Source organism: Equus caballus, chromosome 5 (assembly GCF_041296265.1).
Source record: "Equus caballus isolate H_3958 breed thoroughbred chromosome 5, TB-T2T, whole genome shotgun sequence".
NCBI classification, from domain to species: Eukaryota; Metazoa; Chordata; class Mammalia; order Perissodactyla; family Equidae; genus Equus; species Equus caballus.
Window position 1 is genome coordinate 40100822 of NC_091688.1, and position 19729 is coordinate 40120550.

Consider the following 19729-nt stretch of genomic DNA (forward strand, 5'->3'; position numbering starts at 1 on the left):
ATATGTGAACAGGGCCTAAGGAGAGCCCGAGGCCGTTGAAGGTGTTAACCTTGTAGAAGATGTAGACATAGTTTCTCTTCTGGGGCAGGGGAGACTGGCGGCAGATGTTTTGAAGTGGAGGAAAGTTGGGAACGTTCTTAGCAGATGATGTCACCAGCTGAGGTTAAGGGAAGGGTCGGGGCTTGACAGGCGTGGGGAAGATGAGACAGGAAGTGTGAGGAGTTTGTGAAAAAGGTGGTCAGGTAGCAGTGAGGCCCCAGTGAACTTAGAGAATCTGTACACCCAACGTCTTTATTTAATTATTTAGCCAGGCAGCTTTATTTAGCACTTCCTTTTGTAGTAAAATAATAACCGCTGTCGTGTATTCAATCATGTAATTATGCACCAGACATTCTGCTAAGCACTTTACATGCATAATCTCATTCACATCTTTCAGCCGTCCCAGGAGGCAGGTACTGTCATCTCTGTTTTATTGATGAGGACATATTAAAGCTTGCCCAGGTCTACAGAGCTAGTAAGTGGAGGTGCCAGAATTCAGAGCCAGGCCTCCCTGACTGCAAAGCCCAAGCTCTAAACACGTGTGCAGTGCTCTGCCATGTGCTGCAGGGAGGGCTGGAGCATCAGGTGGCGGGGCTGGGGAGAGGGATGCTGGCCTCCCTCATCCGCGCTTCTTCCTATCATCTGTGGTTCTCACTATGTGTAAGTTTCCTCTTGGGCACTTTTTTGTGCTGGTTTGGACGGTCACTTAAACGTCTGACACTTGAGTAGTCAGTAGTCAAGAAAGACCTCACCTAGGATGTGTTCCTTCAGCCAGGCCTTGATGTGGTCAGAATAGGACAGGCGTTCGTGTCGTGTCTTCTCTCTCCAGTGGCCTCATGTGTTCTGTTCTCACCATTTATACCTTTTTCTTCTCCTAAATGATGGTGAAATAACGAGCATCTACTAGAAGGGCAGAGATCTCTTCTCTCTCCTCTTTGTTTTGGGATAACTACCTATTCTCCCCATTCTCTACTAACCACCCCTTCTGCCTTTTCCCGTCCTCCCCATCCTCCTCACCCTTCCCCAGCGTATCTGTGAGGTGTATAGCCGGAACCCCGCCAGCCTGCTGGAAGAGCAGATCGAAGGTGCCCGGCGGCGAGTCACTCAGTTACAGCTGAAGATCCAGCAGGAGACTGGTGGCTTAGTGGTGAGTGATGTAGGCACAGCTCCAGGAAGGGCGCCGTGCAGGTGGACCGGGGGTAGAGTCAGGAAGACAGCTAGGACAGAAACCTTCCTGGGTCATACAGGACCTTAGGCCGAGCTAATAAGTGCTGAGTATTTTACAAAGGAACAAAGGTCAGCAATTCTTTATTTAGCACCACAGAGGCTGGGCGCTGTCCTGACATTTGGGATGTCATCAAAAGCAAAAGCCTGTTTATTCCCTCCTACAGCTTACAGTTGCAATGGAAAGAAATAAATGTGAAATAAGTCAGACTGTTGGCTTTAGTCTCCCGATTATCCATCCCCTTCTGGGGAGTTTCCTCACAGCTGGTGTATATTCCTACACTAGGATTTTACTCAACATTCGTCTGGTAGCTTTTTCTAGTACCTGTCCCTCAGGTAATGGGTCTTCTCAAAGGACACAGGTACTTTTTAAAGTCAGCCTAAACGATCCCATCAGTTGAGGGGGATCTGTAGCAGCAGCTAACCACACTTCATGGAAAATCCCAGACAGGAGATGGTTCCTTATCTGTTCTGGTCAGGGACTTGACTGTTACTGTCCTACTTATCTCCATCAGACCTTGACTCTTTGGGTAAATAAGAAGTAACTCACCAGAAACTTTAAGCTCTCCAAGAATAATATTTACCAGAGCCAATAGAAATTATTTGAGGATTATCTACTTTCTTTTTTAGAACATCCAGATCAAAAATGTCTGGGAAACACAAGCTAATCAGATTTAAACTGTTTTACTTCCGGAAAGACTTCTCCGTGTCACATGGTTGATAGGAGCTCAGGTTCTGGACTTGGACCATCCGGATTCACATCCCAGCTCTGGTGCTCACCAGCTTTAAGACTCTTGGGCAAGTTCCGTGATCCGTGGGAGCCTCAGTGTCCTCATTTATGAAATGGAGATCAGGACAGGATCTGCCTGCTAGGGTTATGTCGGAATGAAGGCACGCCCCTCAGCACAGGGGCCAGTCCACGCTTGCTGCTGCCGCTGTTAGTGTCAGTGCACATGTACTCTGTGACGGGGCAAGTCTGAAACACACAGCCTAGGATCTGAAGGTCTGAGCGCCAACCCTGGCTTTATAGCTTACTGCTGTGTAGCTTGGGCAAGTTGCTTAAGCTCTCTGGGCTTCTGTTTTCTCGTTTATAACGTGAGAGTACTCTACCTGCCTCAGAGTTGTTGAAAGAGTAAATGAGATAGAAAAGAGCACCTTATATAAACAGTGAACCTCTGTCAACATAATACCCCCGACACTGGCTGGTCAGTCAGCTGCGGGCCAGCATCTGTCAGTCCTCTTCAAAGATGTTTAGAGGTAGACCTTTCTTATCTTCCCTCAGTCACCTGCTTGAGCCTGTGGGACTCCTTGATAGAAGGTTCTTTCTGTGTCCAACCCAACTAGGGCAGTAGAGGCTTTGAGGTCCGGGATGATCAGTCAAATGAGTTTTTAGAATCTTACTAATGGTAGAGCTCCCTTTCCACCATTAGGGGTCACCATCCTCCTCAAACTGTGCGAGTGAAGCAATAGCTCTTCTTGCTGGGCATTTTTAAGGCAGTGAAGCAGAAGAAGCCGCTAATTGTAAGCAGATATTATCTGCTGAGACTGAGGGAAGGGTTGCTTGGAGGAAGGAAACAGGAAGGAGAGATTCCCAGAATTTGCCCACCTTCCGGACCCTTCTTTTTTAGGACATACTTCCACTGTATGGGGACACCAGCCAGAGATCTTCAGAAGGTGAGTTCCCCTCACCCTTTTTCTCTGGCAGATCTCTAGTTCAGGTTTCTTATCTGCGGTTCCCTGCGCTCTGGGAAATCGAGCACTGAGAGAAAGCAGTAGCAGTGCTCGGGGAAATTGGATGCCACTTATTCAGGAGAAATGACTGTCCAGGCAGTAGCCCTGGGTGGATAAGTGCCAGGCAGATGGCAGAATGATGGTGGTCCAGACGATGGCTTGCCCATCGGCACCTGGCACTTGGGAGCTCAAGAAATGCTGTTGCAGGAGGAAATGGATGGGAACCAGAAGAGGCTTGGGGATGAGGTGAGGGCTGAGACTGGTTGGGAGGCAGAGCTGTGGAGGCTTATTTCAGGAGGCGACATGGCCTGGCCACAGGTGTAGAGCATCTGACTCGAGGGCTCACAAGATGAGAGGGCCAAAGGGAAACTGGGAAAGAAAGGAAGGTGGCAGCTTCCGCTTCCTGCTCCACACAGGCTCCCAGAATGAAGGTTCTTCCTTCCCCAGACCACAGCTCCTTCCTTACTGTGTCAACTGTTTCTTCCCAGGCCGACTCTCTCTGGATTCCCAGGAGGGGGACAGCGGCTTGGACTCTGGGACAGAACGCTTCCCTTCCCTCAGTGAGGTGAGTGCCAGCAGGGGCGAGCCCCATTGAAAACTGTGCTCGGTGTCCCTTCTCTAGGCACTGACGGCTGTGCTGCTCACCGGTGGCACCAAGGCCGCTGGCCTGTCGTCTGTGGACCTCTTCTGGAGTTCCAGTTCTGAGGATTTTAGTCACTCTGCTCTGGGTTCCAAGAAAGGGGTTTCAAATGCATCCTACATGCAAGATCGTGGAATCTGGCTTCTGTTGAAGAGGAGAGTGGAGGGAGAGGCCGTGTCATTCACTGTAGCGAGCCTTAGAGTGTAAGGGAGCAGAGATGTAAATCATCTGAAACAGTGACTTGACCAAAAACACATTTCTACCTGGCTGCAAATAACATCACCTTAGGTTGATAGAATGAACCTGGCCTAATCAGAACAGCAGGCTCTCACTTTCTTTGTCACAGATCTTTTTGTACTTGAACAGCTCATCTTTTCTGGGGTGGTCAAAGGAATTTCAGGTTTTGACCTCAAAAGTTCTCTCTTCCAAGTCTTCTCAGTTTACATATATAACTGTAGATATAAACTTGCAATATAAAAATAAGAGCGAATGGAAGAAGTAATAATGATGTTAGCAAAATATTTACTTAGCCAGGTTAATTAAATCTGTGAGTAAGTAATTTGAAACATGTTTAAAATCTAATTTTAAGTAATAGAATTTTATTTCCTTACTACTTCCTGTTCATGGGAAGATGATGAATGTATGTGAAAGGATCAGGATGTGGGAAAGACACCAAGAAGGGGGAGGGAGGTCCTAAATAATCTGCAGTTGACATTATCCCAAGGACTCAACATCTGAGAGGCAGCACAGCTTAGTGATAAAGGCTGTGTGGAGACTGGGTTGAATCCAGGGGATACCACATTACTAGCTATTGACCTTCAGCAAGTCTCGTAACCTCTCCAAGTCTTAGTCCTTGTATGAAAAGGAGGAGGAATAATAGTACCTGCATCAAAGGGCTGTTGTGAGCGTTAAATGAGGTACTACATCTTCAAGGCTTAGTATGATGCCAGCACAGAGTAAGTACTGAATTCATATGAGCTGATGAGTCTGGCTATCGCCACCAAATGCGCTGAGCCCTGAGGATCTTCTGGACGAGTTTCCTTCTCACAGAATTCTCTGTTCCTCTAGTCATTGGTGAATCGGAACTCAGTACTGTCAGACCCTGGGCTAGACAGTCCCCGGACCTCCCCTGTGATCATCGCCAGGGCGGCCCAGCACCACAGGCGGCAGGGCTCGGACGCACCCGTGCCCTCCACCAGCGACCAGGTGAGTGATCTGGAGCCGCCCTGCAGTTCTCCCTTCCCTTATTTCAGAATTGTGTTGCCAGTACGTAGCCTCGAATAGACTACACCCCTGTTTTGAGATAGATGCTTTCCTAGAGAACAAATAGTAAAGAAAGCACGTGGTATCAACAGACACAGGAAAGTAAGTGCTTCTTAAAATTCATGTGCTGCCACTATAGTGATTTTTCCTATCTCAGTTCCCGTGTGAAGAGTCAGTAAATACAGTGGCAGGAAGGGGTGTCTAAGGAGCAGAGAGCTGGTCTTTCTTTTAACGCCTATATAGAAGAGGACGTAGATGTGTTCGGTGTTTCTCCACAGTACTAATTTCCAGTTTTCTCTTTCGTTAGCAAAGTCCTTTTCTTAAACAATATATTGTTATTTGGCACCCTAATATAGCAAACAAGTAAAAGCTCAGCTACCTTGGGACCTTTCCCTATCAACCTCCCCCCACCCTCAGGGGCTCCATCCTGTAGCCCTGAGATTCTGCAGAACCTGATTTGAAAGCCACTAATTTCAAGGGTAGAACTAGGTCCGGGGAGATTTCAGGAAGACAGGGTTGCTGAGCACAAAAAGCTTGCGAAGAGTCTGGGCTGGCAGTGGAGCGGGCTGGCGTGAGAGCCAGGGAACTGTCTGTCATTGTTCAGGCAGAAGCTGGGGCACTACCTGTTAGCAACACTGAGAAGACATCTCCTGGTTTTGTAAAACAGTGTTTCTTAAAATTCATCTGCTACACCATAATGATTTTTTTCCATGTCCTTGTACCAAATATGTTGATACTTACTATTTTTCTTTAATGCACTTTTTCAAACTTAAATTTATTTTTAAAAAGTAAATCTGCCATTACCTTAAATAAAACCGATATCACATACTATTTGATGCTCTAGTTTTACCCATAGGATAGCGTTTAGTTACTTTTAGATCTTGGAGGGGGAAAGGCAGAGAAATGGATCTAACATGTGCTAGTGCACCAGCTGCTGTGCTATCTCCTTTAGCAAAAAATCTCATTTAGTTCTCACCATCAGGAAAGGAGGTAGGCGTTAGAAGCTTCGTTTGGTAAGGGAGACAACTGAGGCAGAGAAAGGCTAAGGGACCATTTGAGCACTCAGCCTGTTAATGCCACATCAGACTAGAACTTAGTTTTCCTGAGCCCCGGCGCAGGGGTGCTCCTCTCCTGGCACTCTCTGACTGCCCCTGCCCTGCCTCGGTAGCTCTGCAGGACCAAGTTCAGGTTGCCGACAGAGGTCGGTGCGCATCCTGTTCTAAGGGAGGTTTTCCTTTGGGTGGCTGATAGGAGCCAGCTGTGGAGTCATTGGTCTTGTAGTCCTTTTGTTCCTCCTCTGAATTTGTTCATCTTCTGAAAACTATTTAAATTGCTATTTTTGAGTGATAAGAGCAAATATAGTTCCAGTTTCTTAATAATAATCTATGTTAGTAAGAGCATGGGAAGAAACCCTAAACCAGCCATGAAACTGTCAGCAGCACGGGGAGCGAATCACAGGGAACTCTCACTTTCTGTTATCCTAATTCTGCAGCGTTTGATTGTTTTATAATAAGCATATTTGGCTTTTGTAATCCGAAAAACTGTATATTTCTAAAGACTTTAAAAAACAAACCCTCCTCCCAAACAAGCAAAAACCTAGTGCTTTCAGGTTTCACCAGAGAGCCAGGTAGAGCCAGAAGTGATCATCCAACACTCCCTGGGGATCCTGGACCCAAGGGATCCAGAGAATAGGGTGTTACAGAAGAGGAGGATGCTCAGGATGTGTCTGAGAAATACAAATACAGCATATCAGGCCTGCCTCCACAGCTTGGAGCGTGCCATTCAGTCACTCGTGCCCCACTTTTCTCGTCTATAAACGAGTGCTAGACTCCAATCTCTGAGATGCCTTCTGGGTCTCATGCATTCTGTGACTCAGTGATTCTGGGCATAGAGTCTACAAATATCCGGGAGAACAAAGAGGAGTGAGGAGTGTCAGGAAAAGCCCCTTGAGAAGGTGGGTCAGGAGGGTATCACAGGCCTGGGGAAAAAGAGGCCTGAGTAAGCTAGGTGGGTTCCAGAGAGGCCTTGTTGGGGAACCAGTGCATGTGAGGTGGAGAAGCTTTGACAAGGAACCTTCAGAAGAAAGGCTTGTCCAGTGAAGCATCTGAAAAGTTTATACAATATTAAATCTCTCGTCATATCTAATGGATGGCACAGTTAGGGTTAGGTTTGTATTAAAATTGGCATAAGGGGGAATGGAGGAAAAGCCAAGCTGAGAAGTTTGGATTTTAGAAAGGTAATGGGGATCTGTCACAGATTGTTGAGCAGGCAAGAGAAATGATGAAAACGGTGTTGGAGAAAGATCAGCTCCGTCCCCTTGTGCTCAAGGAGGTAAAGGTGGGCTCCTAGGCACTCCTCTGACAGACCACCAAGCTGCGGGTGCTTACTGGGCACACGGGAACTGTGGAATGGCACTGTGTTAGACTGGGAGGGTATGTGTTTGGGGTAGGAAGTCGCTATTTAGGAGATGAGAAAGCCCCCAACCCAACAGTCCGGCAGGAGCCCTAGGTTCTTATTTTGTTGGCTGACACTGCCTCCCTGGTCTTTTGCAAACAGGAAGAGAGTACTTCTCTCACTTCCCATCTTCATATGCCATGTGACCAGTCTGCCCTGAGTCTGCTCTGCCCCACCCAGACGCAGTTGACTTCCTGCGAGTGGAAATCATTTTTTCTGTTTTCTGAGATTTGGAGGTGGTAGTGAGATGCTAACGTTCACGAGACCTGTGTGGCTTTCCTTGTCAGTGCCGTGCCGTTTCTAAACAGACTTCAGTGAGGGGGTTGCATCGCCCGTCCTCTAACCTCTCCTCTCTACAACTTGCCTCTCTCCCGCAGGGTGTAGATCAAAGCCCAAAGCCTTTAATTATTGGCCCAGAGGAAGATTATGACCCCGGTTATTTCAACAACGAGGTAACGGTTTCCTGGTTTTCTCCTTTCATCATTCTTCTGTCGTACCAGCTGCTCTTGACTAGAGGCAGCTTGACTAGGACCAGCTGTGAGGGAGCTTGGGGAGGGAGCCACAGCTTATAAACCCTGGAAGGCGGAGAACATGGGAGCTAAGCTGAAACAGGCCGTGCTGCTGTACCCGGTCTCTGTGCCCCCCAGCCCTTCTCGTCGTTCTGCCTTCCAGAGTGACATCATATTCCAGGATCTTGAGAAACTTAAGTCGCGGCCAGCTCATCTGGGGGTTTTTCTACGTTACATCTTCTCTCAAGCTGACCCCAGTCCACTGGTAAGTCAGAAGCGTCAGTCTTGATTCAGTGCCTGCTTGTGCCTGGCAAAGAGAATCTCTGGCCTCTGTCTCTGCTTTCTAGATGTTGTAAGTCAGCTCCATGGGCACCTTCAGGCATCTCAAGGACAGAGACAAAATAGAAAAGAAGGTGCACCTTAGGCAGAAGCGATTCTTCACTGCTGTCTCCATCGACAGCATAGGCAGGAGCAGGAAGAGCACGGCCAGGAAAATGTTCGTTCTTGGTCGGCTTGCAGAAAATGGTCTTTCTAGAGTTTTTTGAATGAAGGTGGATACAGACTGACTGTGGGGAGTTGAGAGAATGGCTCAAGAAAGCTTGGCAGAGGGGCAAGACAATAAAGTGTCTTCCACCTGAAGGATTGTGAGGGGATGGAGGCCGGAGTGCCCTGGGGCAGGGCTCGGAGCCTGCAGCCTTACCAGTTTCTCCCATCCTGCTCAGCTGCATGCTTAGAAAGGAAGGGGGCTGAGGGAGGGAGGTTGATGTTGTGTTCTTCAGTGCAACCTTCCTGCCCGAAGCGTGGACTCCGGTTTTTTTTCTTTCTGGGGATGCCACTATGAGAAGCCAGAATCCACATCCATTTGCTCAGCAGGTGTTCACTGAATTCCTGTGTGTAAGTCCCCAGTGCTGGGGTCTCAGAAGCATTCCTGAATGAAGACCGGGCATATCACAAAGAGAAATAAAACACGAACACTTAGACAACGCCATATAAACAAGCACAGGCACAAAATATCAAGTGTGGAGAGGCTACCGAGTTGAGGAGTGATTCTGTTGGAAGTAGGGGGAGGGGGGATTCTCTGCCGTAGGCTTCTGGAACACTCTAAGCCAGGGTTTGTCAACCTCAGCACTGACGCCTTGAGCTGTGGAATTCTTTGTTGTGGGGGCTGTCATGTGCTCTGTCGGATATGTAGCCGCATCACTGGGCTCCACTCACTAGAAGCAAGTAGCACGTCTCCAGGTGTAACCATCAAAAATGTCTCCACACACTGCCAGTTGTTCCCTGGGGGGAAGAACCACTCCTGATTGAGTGCCACGGCTCTAACCCATTTTCTCTCTCCTCCTAGCTCTTCTACTTGTGTGCAGAAGTTTATCAGCAGACAAACCCCAAGGATTCCCGAAGCTTGGGAAAAGACATCTGGAACATTTTCCTAGAGAAAAATGCGGTAAGGCGGGCAGAGATTGGATTACAATTTTACTGTCCTCTTTGGGCCACTCGGAGGTGCAGATACTCGGGCCGAATGGTGACAAGTTCTTAAAGAGAAGTCTGGGCTGAGAGATTAGGGTTCCTGGCCTCTGTTCCCAGCTCTACTGTCTCAAGCTGGATCTCCCCCTGTACCTCTTCTGTTCCACATGCAGCGAGGTAGAATGCACATGCCTCTCTGAATGTTTGGAGAAGGAGATTGCACCAAAACCTGATTACTCTGCCTGGATCAATGCCCTGGTTCCCCCACCCCTCCCTGCCTTGCCCATCCCTGGGACGAAGAAACCGAGGCCCAGAGACATCAGATGATTGAGATCAGTGAGCCAAGAGGAGACCCAGGTTTCTGAAGCTCAGCCTGACTTGCTGTTACTGCCTGAAGGCAGCCTTCAGAGGGAGGAAACCCCAGAGAACCCGGGGCAGCTGAACACTCTGCATCCAGACACGGTTCCTTCCAAGGACGTGTCAGGGATCCCGCTGGTGGCACCACGTCTGCCTGCAGAGGATAGTTCCCATCCTAGACTTTCTAATGTGATCTAACTAAACTAATTCTAAAATGGCTTTCTTCATCTGGCAGTAAGCTACTGGAACTAATGAGATTGGGAAATAAACTGGTTTTCCTCGAGATTTTTTTATTTGCTTCCTTAAATGGGTCTTGAGTAAGGAGGTGAGAGCTGCCAGTCGTTCCCTGCGGTTGTTATGGAACCGTCCCAGTATCCTGCGGGCAGGTACCCGCAAAGCAAAAGCCAGAGCGCTGTGCTCACCAAGTTCTGGGACGTGGGCTTGTTAGTCAGTTAGTCTCCTCTTGGTGCTCGCCTTGTCCTGGGCCCTCAGGAGGCTCCAGAGGACAGAGTCCCAGTCCTTGGTGATGTAAGGCCACTTTTCCCCTGGGACTGAAGGGGAGAAGAAGTCCATCAAATAGCCTAATAAAGATTTCTCCCTTGCTGCTAGATTAACACCATCCCCTTTTTGGAATATCCCCATTCCATTCACCCTGATATCCTTGAAATAAGGGTGGAAAAACTGCATGTGCCACCCTCAGAACATAGTGCCAGCTTGCCCCGTGGCCTCAGATTCCATTTCTCAAAAACCCGAGCCTGGAATTCGGGTATACAGGTTGGAGAGAGATGAGAGGAGAGTTGGGTAGATGTAGGGAAAAGGGGAGAATGTGGTGTTCCAGAGCCCTCCTTGCCCTGAGTGGTGTCTCCCTCATACCCTGGGGTGTGTGGACCTCACCACTTCTGCCCTTGCTCTTCTGTCTTTTAGCCTCTGAGAGTGAAGCTCCCGGAGGTCTTACAGGCTGAAATTGGTAAGTTGGCTCATTGGTCAGTCTTCTCCTGGTGCCTGTGTTGTCCTGGGCCCTGAGGAAGCTCTAGAGGACAGAGGGGATGGAGTCCCCATCCTTGGGCCACTGTCCTCTAGGGGAAATTAGGGACGGTTCCTCCAGAACTCCTCCTGGTAGCTTAAGGACAGGCACAGAAGGGACAGGCCCTGCCTGGGAGCTCACTGTGCCTGGTGGAGCGTGTCACGGAAGAGGCGACTTGGTTTGGAGACCTGGGCTCATTTCTACCAACCTTCCACATGACCTTTCTGGGCCCAATTGGGTCATCTGTGCAAAGGGGAAATTGGACTCAAGGGATCCCTAAGCCTGGCTGCCCATCAGAATTCCTTGGGGAACTCTTTTAAGGACAGAAACCAGGGCCTCACTCCACCCCACCTTCAGAGTCAGGACCTCCGGCATGTTTTTGTTTTGTTTTTTTGTTTTTGTAAGTTTCTTAACTAATACTGATAGCGGCTAGTCCAGAGTGAGAGCCCAGTGCACTAGGTGGTCGCTCTGCCTGCTTCTCCTTCTCAAATCACAAGTAGGAGAGCTGAGAGGAGGGAGGCAGTATAAAGGACGTCAGCCTGAGAAGCAGGTCACAGGCAGCTTCCTAGAGGACAGAAGTTCAAAGCTGCCTTTGGAAAGGTGCTTTATGGGCACAGGCCAGAGGGTGAACAGAGTTTGCTCAAAAGCAGGGTGAGTGGGAACCAGCTGCCCCCAGGGGCTTGGCCTCGGCTAGATGTGAAGCTGGACACAGGGACAGGGGAGGCCTTCCCGTTTCTGGTGTTGGCGTTCCTGTGAAGTGCTTGCCTTTTTCAGTCCTGGGAGCAGCCCTGGACGCGTAGGAGGAGAGTGAGCCTCTCAGAGCGGTGCGCTCTGTCTGGGCAGCATCTGGACACGTCCCCTGAGAAGGGCTTTACTATTTCTTCACTTAATGGAGCGTAGAACATCCCCAAAATGTTTTGTCTTTGCCTTGGGACTTGGACTTTGGGATTCCAGTCCTGAATTCAGAAATGGCCTCGTAGGTCCAGGCCTCCGCTTCCTTTGGCTAACAGGAGGGCAGAAAGCCAGCCTCCCCTCCCGGGGCCGCAGGGACCTAAGAGGCTTTGAGACTCTCGGCAGACACGACCTCCTCCCTGACATCCCTCCCCATTTCTGTCTCTCGCGGCTCCCACCTCAGACTTGCGCCTGCGGAGCGGGGAGGACATGCGCGGCGTTCTCTGTGAAGCTCAGGAGGCGGCCTTGCCAGAGATCCAGGAGCAGATACACGACTACAGGTGGCCCAGGCCTCTGGCCCCTGTTCTCTCTCCCCTGTCCCTCTGCCTCCTCGCCCTTTTTGTTTTCCCTGTGGTGTGTGTGTATCTCTGGTTATGTGTGTATATTTGCTCACTCCTTCTGGGTATCTGTCGAGCAGTCGTGTACATTGTTTCTTTCTCCGTGTCCCTCTGACTCAGAACAAAGCGCACTCTGGGGCTGGGCAGCCTATATGGTGAAAACGACCTGCTGGACCTGGATGGGGACCCTCTCCGAGAGCGTCAGGTGGCCGAGAAGCAGCTGGCTGCCCTGGGAGATATTTTGTGAGTCTCCAGTTCCACCCTACCCCCCGAACATACTGATGTATTTTGTGGGTCTATTTCCTGACCTCTCTCCCTCTTCCACTTCTTGCCTGATTCTCCTTCCCCTGAAAGATGGAGAGAATCCCACCCTCCCACTGCGTTTCTCAGGCTGAGGGCAGTGGGGTGTTTCAAGGGAGTGCGGAGCCTGAGGCTGCCCACCGTAACTTGGTGGTGCTGACGAACCATGCGCTCTGGAAATGTGGTGAGCTTTCTGCTCCCCTTCCTCACCAGAAGTGCCATCCGTTGAGACAGGGACAACTGTGTGTGGAGCAGTTTTGTGGTAGAAAATCGAGGGGGCTCAGTTTTGGACACGTTAAATCCAAGATCTTTTTTAGACATCAAACTGATTTGGGATTTGAGTAGGCAGCTGCTTATATGAATCTGGCGTTTGATAAGAGGTCTGGGCCGGAGCTGCGACTAGATGAGATCACGCAGGGAGGGCATGTTCTTTGAAAACAATCTTCCGACCGTCAGCCAAGCCCTGGACCTCTCGGAGCCTTCGTTCCCCTGGCGGTCAGACGGCAGCAATCCCCCAACCACTCCAGGGATGGAGGCAGAACCTGAGTGAGCCTATTCTGAGGTCACAGGCACCACAGAATTACGTGAGATTGTTGACAGTACAGATGCCCCTTTTATAATGGTTTCTATTTTAAAGCAAGGAAGCCTCAGTCTCATGAAATGGAGATATAATACCTAGTCATGGGTAATTTTGAGAATTAGATGAGTTATACATGTAAATAGCTTAGAATAGTGCCTGGCCTGTGGTAAATACTCACGTTAGTTACTGTTACCATTTACCTCTTTTAAATAGGTGTCTTTGAATGAGGTCTCAAGGTATTATCTCTGTTCTCTCACCTCCTGCCTCAGCGTCAGCCTGACCCTCCTAATTTAGTTCTAGGTGGACACAGGGAGGAGCCTCTTCCTCCATAATAACTTCAGAAGCTGAAACGGTACAAGCTAGAGGCTGTCCGTGCCACTTTCCCCCTCCTTTTAGCTAGAAGGACGTCAGCATCAGCATCATCATCATCATCGCTATGTGCTAATTGAGTCCCTCGAGGGAATGAGAACCCTCACCTCCTGAGCCCCAAGCTGGCTCCAGAGCTGAGACCAAGCGTCTAAGTCTGGCCTTTTATCATACTCCTCCCTTCTCTCCGCCAACCCTCCCTTCCTCTAGGAAAGAACTTGCCCTCCTCCCAGGCTCTGCACAGGCGGACGAGCCTCTGCCTTTGCAGTCTGAGTCATCTGTTCTTTCTTTTGTTCCAGGTCCAAATACGAGGAAGACAGGAGGTGAGTGAGTCTGTGGTGTGATTTCAAGGTGGGAAGGAATGGGGTTTGGCTACTGTGCTTTCCATCTCTGCCAATCACAGGCGAGTCCCTAGCATCATAGGATCACATAGGACCATGGTCTCTCCAAGTTGAGTTCCCAGGTGTCTGTGTGACCATAACAACGGGGTCGTGAGGCCCAGGCTCCTGATCCTCAGGAATCACTGTCTGGGACATGGGTCTGCTCCTCAGTGTGAAGACACCAAGCTGCCATCGTTCCCGACATTCCCAGACCTGGCCTCCTCTTCTCCACCCAAATTAGCCTTGCATCTCCCTTCCTGCTTCTTTCTCTTAGACCACCCAAAGAAGTGACAGTGACAGAATCAGGCAGTGTTAGCAGCACCTACAGGGACGAGCTGGGGAACAACACGTTTCCTCTCTGGGCATGTATTGTGATTTTTTTTTTTTTTGCAGCCTATATACGTGTCTTTGTTTCTCAGCAGCCAGTGTTGCAGGATGAGTATGCATTCCCTGAGCATGCACACACTTAGTAAGGGAGAGGAGATGGGTTGGGAAGTCTATGTAAGTGGAAAGGGAAGCTAGGGCTGAAGCATTTGCTGCATTGAATCCACAAAGTGGATAATCTGTCTACTGAATTGAGAGCCAAAGAAATTTTTAAACACAGAGCTCTGGACAGTTTCATTTGTGGCAGCTGGAAGCTACTTGACAACTCCTTCCCATCTCTTTCTCTTTCTACTGGGGGGTGGGAGGGTGGCGAAGGCAGCCTACCTTGGCAGAGGCAGATCGGCACATCTCCTTTCCCTTTGCCGCCCCGCCACGTGTGCCTGAGGACATTAGCTGCGGGCCTCAACCGGTCCTCCAGGCCTGCCTGTGGCTTGGTTGCTTGGATTGTAGGAAACTGACATGTCCTTCCACTGACCAGCATCCTTTCACTAGAAAGAGTTCCGCTTAGGGAAAGAATATGGTTTCTCCTAGGGGTCATGCCAGCCAGGACTTTCAGCCACCTTCTGCCTGCTGTCCCTTTGGAGTCTTCCAGGCCTCCTCTGAATATCCTGACCCCATAACTATCTCTTCGCCACCCCTCTGGGCGATGGTGAGGAGGTTGTTTGGAGCAGAGTTCCAGCCCTTGCACGAGCTGGCAGGGACATAACTCGGCTTTCAGATCCACGACACCTGGCTCCCTCTCACAGTGCCCCCATGGACTTCGCCCTCAATACCTACATGAGCCATGCTGGGATTCGTCTTCGAGAGGCACGCCCTGCCAGCACAGCCGAAAAGGCCCAGTCTGCTCCTGACAAGGACAAGTGGCTGCCTTTCTTCCCAAAGACAAAGAAGGTGACAGAGCTGCCCTAGAAAGCGTCCTCTCTCGGTGTACAGTTGTCTGCGCTGAGGCCAATGGGGAGGCCGTTCTGCAGTTATTTAGCTCATCCGGCTGCCTTGGGACATGGAGTCAGTGAGAATCCCTAGACCAGAGCAGCTCTCCCTCCAAACCCAGCCCAGAGCAGATGTGCTAGGTCGGGTACAAGCATGAGTCTGCTTTCCAGCTATTTGTTTAGGGCCGGTCTTGGGAGCAGTGGCAGAGTAATTAGTGGCCAAGGCTGAATGATGGGACCTTCTCTAAACCGCAGTGTCTCTCGTCTCAGCAGAGTAGCAATTCCAAGAAAGAAAAGGATGCCTTGGAGGACAAGAAGCGAAACCCCATCCTCAAGTACATCGGGAAGCCCAAAAGCTCATCCCAGAGCAGTGAGTATTTGGGGAGCAACGGCCTTGGGCAGGGACCTCAGCCCCTTCACAGACTGGTACATTGCCAAGGGTCTTCCTGTGTTTCTGGGAGCCGCAGGCCCAGACTCAGCTTCTTCTTGGTGCTCCTGCATTCTCCCCTGGCCATAGCCAGTGCAGGACCTCTAAGGTACAGGTGACTACTCAGAGCCCTGGAGGCCGTGGGTCCTAGTCCAGGAACTCAGAGCCAGTTGTAGCTACTGAACAGCCATGCGGAGGGATATTTCCCCCCTGGCAGGATAGCCCTGTTGACGGTAAACGCCCCCTTCACCTTCATCCATGGGATTCATCTGTACTCCTGAGGGCCTGTGTGCTGGGAGCAATTATGGGCCCTTGTTAGGGAGTTTGAGTTACTGTTAAGCAGAACTAGGCATAAAGAGGGTCGGTTTGGGACCCAGAGGTTCCCCTAATGCCATCAGTAACCCAAACTCCTTGGTCCTATCATTGATCTCTCCCCGGCGTTGTGTCATTTGTCTGGAAATTGCTGCTGGCCCTCCCAGTCAGTATCTTGAGACCCCAGTATTAGTCTGGGGACTCTGTGAAGGCTGTGGGGTGGGCCTGCTGCCTTTTCTGAAATCGCTGCTTTGGGGGAGGAGGGGGAGGACGGGGACTCCACTAGATCAGCCCTGATGTTTGCCGCTGCCTTTCATTTTCCAGCTTGATGTAATTTTTATTTTGACTCGTGAAACATTAATTTGACTTTTCATGGTTTACTTTTGTTTTTGTTTGTTTTCTTTTAGCATTTCATATTCCCTTGTCCCCTGTGGAAGGTAAAAGGACCATTTTCTTTGGGTTTTTCTTTGCATTAGCATTGAGTTTCCATCGCCCAAATCCTGTCCTCCCTTCTTTCCTTTTCTCCTCCATCTTCTCCTCCTATCCTGATCCTCTTTCCTCCCTCCATTTCTCTTATATGTTCCTCCTTGTTGCAGAGCTGCTCTGTGACACAGACCCTTGCCCATGAGGCTCTGCCCTCACTCTGGCTGCGAGGCTCTACCTGCCCAACCCAGGCTCCCCAAGAGCCGGGGCTCCTCCCCGGGGGGGCCCTTCCTGGCGGTTCAGCAGAGGCCCACCTTCTAGTCCCTGTGAGATTGCTCCGCAGCCTAAGACCTTTCTCTTTAATTGTCTCGCCTCTCTATGGCGGAGGCTCACGCTGTAGAGCTCTGTATAAATGAAGGAAACCCTCATACATTGAAATGTCCTGCACAAGTTCCTCAGATTTTTGTTTTCAATTGAAATAATAAAAATCCTCATTTTTGGAGGTTATGTGGGGTTTTTAGTAAATGATAGGTCTCTAACAGTTTTTCTTTGGGGTATCTTTATTTATATCATCTACTTTGCTTAAGCCCCTTAGCATAATACCCTCATCTCTTTTAACTCATAACTGTCAGCACTGTATAATTGCAGCAGGTGAAAAAGGACCATAAGTGTGTTTTAGAGTGCCTAATGTCTTCTAGAATCTGTGTATTAAAATATATATTCAATACACATTAACCCAAGGAAGCTTAGAGCCTAGAATGGGACAAGTTCATGTCCCATCAGTGAGGTCCGTATGCATTCAATTAAGTGATTAATGTTTTCTGGGTTCTATGATAAATCTATGGAGAGAGAGAGTAGTGGGATTCAATCAGGAAATTATTCTGTGGCTAGAATTCATTTTATGTAAAAGCGGCAGTTAAAAATAATGATCTTCGAAATTATTTTAAAAGTTATTAAATTCCTAGACATTATGCTATTTGAAACAATGAAAATAAAGAATTATTGAAAAACTGTTTATAAAACAGTGGAAAAAAGAAAAGGATGTCCTTGAAACCCAGGCCCTTAGTTCTTAATGGATTCTTCCTCCCGTCGGCCCTGCGTCCGCCCTGCCCGGGGAAGGCAGGAGGCGAGCAGCCCTGGGAGACTTAGCAGCCCTGCCCAGGCCACTTGCTTTGTGTCAGCCTGAGAGGGGACAGGAAGGCCCAGGGCGGAGTCGCTGATCCCAAGGGCAGGATAAGGATGCTGTGTGTCCGCCATCTCTTTCAGTCAGATCTTTCCGCTGTGATTTCGTGACTTGATTTGGTGTTCTCAGTTCCCAGGACATCATGCAAATCTGTGTCCGTATCTAAAGACCAAACACCCACCAAAGCTAGAAAGCTCCATAGTGAGAGTTTTGCCACTTACGGTCAACTGTTGCCCCTGTTGATTAGTGAAAGTATCTGATTGTTGGTAACATCTGATCTACTTTTATGTAGTTTTATTGTCATTCAGAGAATGGAGGAAGGAGAGCAAAGGCGACCAGTGAAACTTTGCTCTTTTTAAAAATGTCTTCCTTTCTACCTATTTTTTCCCCTGTTGCTCTGAGTTATTCAGTTTTACCAGATCTCAGGGCTACACCTCTTTCTTATCACAGAGTGTAACTATGTCCTGAGGACAATTGGGCATTTTCCAAGTGGCCCATGAGAGAGGAAACAGTGGACTCAGCCTGGCTTTCTGTTATAGGATGTTCCCAGGCTCCCCCGTCATCCCCCAGCCAGGGCGGCCCAGGGCAGTGGCTGCACCGCTGGCCCTGGTTCTGGAAGTTGCCCAAGGCCCAGCTGCACTCTCAGTCTGGGGCAGGCAGATCTGGCCCTAATCTTCAAAATGGGAGTGATGGTAACGGCCCCTACTCCTAATACATACCCACAGCTACCTGTTACGCAGTTTTAGGAAAATATTACCCTAGCTACCTGCCTACAGGATATGAAGTTGTAAGCTTTGAAGAGACCAGCTAAATTTTTTTCTGCTCCCTCTGGCTTGGAAATTTTCTTATGAAACTCAAGTTTAGATACATGGGGAGATTTGTAAGTTTGTATATATAGATATCAGGGTCTCTGAAGCATGTAGGGAACCCTGGTTAGTATGGTTAGAATCAGGGCCTAGCCCCCTGGGGTATTTATCTTGCCTCCCTAATCCCACTTATCCTTCCCATTGGCCTCAGGGAGAGCAGCATTTCTAGCCCAACTCCTGTTCTAGTATCACTGGCCCTGGAGCTGAGCTGGTTGACTTTGCAGGTGACAGCCGTGAGCCCCGGGCCTGCGTGTTCTTCTCCAGCGTCTCCACGTGGCATTGCGTGTGCCATTTTACTCTCTTACCTGCCTTCTCTGCTTCTTTGAACAAGAATAGCTCTCTTTCGTCTTAGCTTTGAAAAAAAAGGCTAGAATCTGAATGCCAGAGAGCAACATCCCTCCTCTGTTCCTCCTAAGACCCCCCCTCACTGGTAATAAAAGATGTGATTCTTTAATGATGGAGATCAGAAGTGGTGGGGGGAGGGGGCAGGGGCAGAAAGAAGGGTCAAGGAAAAACAGAAATAATGAACTCTAAAAATAATACACATTTGAAAAATGCTTGATACAATTTGACAACATGGCCAAATTACACGTACTTATGTTTTCAGTCCTCCTGGCTATTTTTTCTTTAACCTGTGTGTGGCTCTTGGGAAACACCTAGTCACAATTTTCAGGCAGAAGAGTGATTGTAATAAAGGATGTGAAAGCCAAAAGAAATACGGGCATACCTCACTTTAATGCACTTCACAGATAATGTGTTTTTTACAAGACCCTCCACCAGCAGAAAGATAGCAACTCACTGAAGGCTCAGATGATGGTTAGCATTTTTTTAGCAATAAAGTATTTTTTGATTAAGATATGTACATTGGTTTTTTTAGACATTATGTATTGCACACTTAATAGAATACAGTATAGTATAAACATAACTTTTATGTGTACTGGGAAACCAAATAATTCGTGAGACTCGTTTTAGTAAGAGAGTCATTTTATTGAACTGAACCCAGTTCACTATTTCCGACGTATGCCTGTATCCACTGAAATGTACTTTCAAACCCTCTTTAGCGTATGAGAAGAGTAGACCCAGAAAGGTAGAGTGACCGCCCAGGCCACGCTGCGTGGTAGTGGAAGAGCCAGGACTAGAACCGTGTCTCCTGATTCTCAGCCCCACGCTGTTCTCATCCATGCTTGCTCATTACTCTGTCTTCTGGGCTAGAGGGGAGCGAGGGCCCTGAGAAATTGTCCCTGAACAGAAAGCAGAGTGTCCTTCATTATCTTTCTGCTTCCAGTCAAACCAGGCAACGTGAGGAACATCATTCAGCACTTCGAGAACAACCAGCAGTATGATGCCCCAGAACCTGGGACGCAGCGACTCTCAACAGGAAGCTTTCCCGAGGACCTGCTGGAGAGCGACAGGTAGCAGTGGCTGGTTGGGGCTGGCCAGCTGCCCACTGAGTGGAGTAGAGCCTGGGTTTGGAAATAGGGTTTAGTTCCAGCTACTTTATCCCTTTATTAGCCCATAAGGCTCCCACTCTAGTACACTCACCCCCTTCCCCAACCTTCCCGCCTGGTGTCTTCAGAAGAAGACA

At 49.1% G+C, this 19729-nt stretch overlaps 1 protein-coding gene across 7 annotated transcripts in view; it reads left to right on the forward strand.

Annotated features, from left to right (window-relative positions):
• The window catches only part of ARHGEF11 (Rho guanine nucleotide exchange factor 11), a 99117-nt gene that overhangs the window by 62984 nt on the left and 16404 nt on the right, over window positions 1–19729 (forward strand). For 2 of the 7 annotated variants that reach the window (XM_023640955.2, XM_070268006.1), the window contains exons 10-24: window positions 1067–1186; window positions 2892–2937; window positions 3483–3559; window positions 4703–4840; window positions 7729–7803; window positions 8024–8125; window positions 9206–9304; window positions 10606–10648; window positions 11841–11937; window positions 12115–12237; window positions 13540–13563; window positions 14751–14895; window positions 15204–15303; window positions 16080–16109; window positions 19430–19556. In XM_023640955.2, coding sequence (XP_023496723.2) covers window positions 1067–1186; window positions 2892–2937; window positions 3483–3559; window positions 4703–4840; window positions 7729–7803; window positions 8024–8125; window positions 9206–9304; window positions 10606–10648; window positions 11841–11937; window positions 12115–12237; window positions 13540–13563; window positions 14751–14895; window positions 15204–15303; window positions 16080–16109; window positions 19430–19556 — 1346 coding nt within the window. The remainder of the gene's footprint in view (window positions 1–1066; window positions 1187–2891; window positions 2938–3482; window positions 3560–4702; window positions 4841–7728; window positions 7804–8023; window positions 8126–9205; window positions 9305–10605; window positions 10649–11840; window positions 11938–12114; window positions 12238–13539; window positions 13564–14750; window positions 14896–15203; window positions 15304–16079; window positions 16110–19429; window positions 19557–19729) is intronic. The other 5 variants (XM_070268005.1, XM_023640959.2, XM_001495520.6 and 2 more) reach the window with 4 other exon arrangements.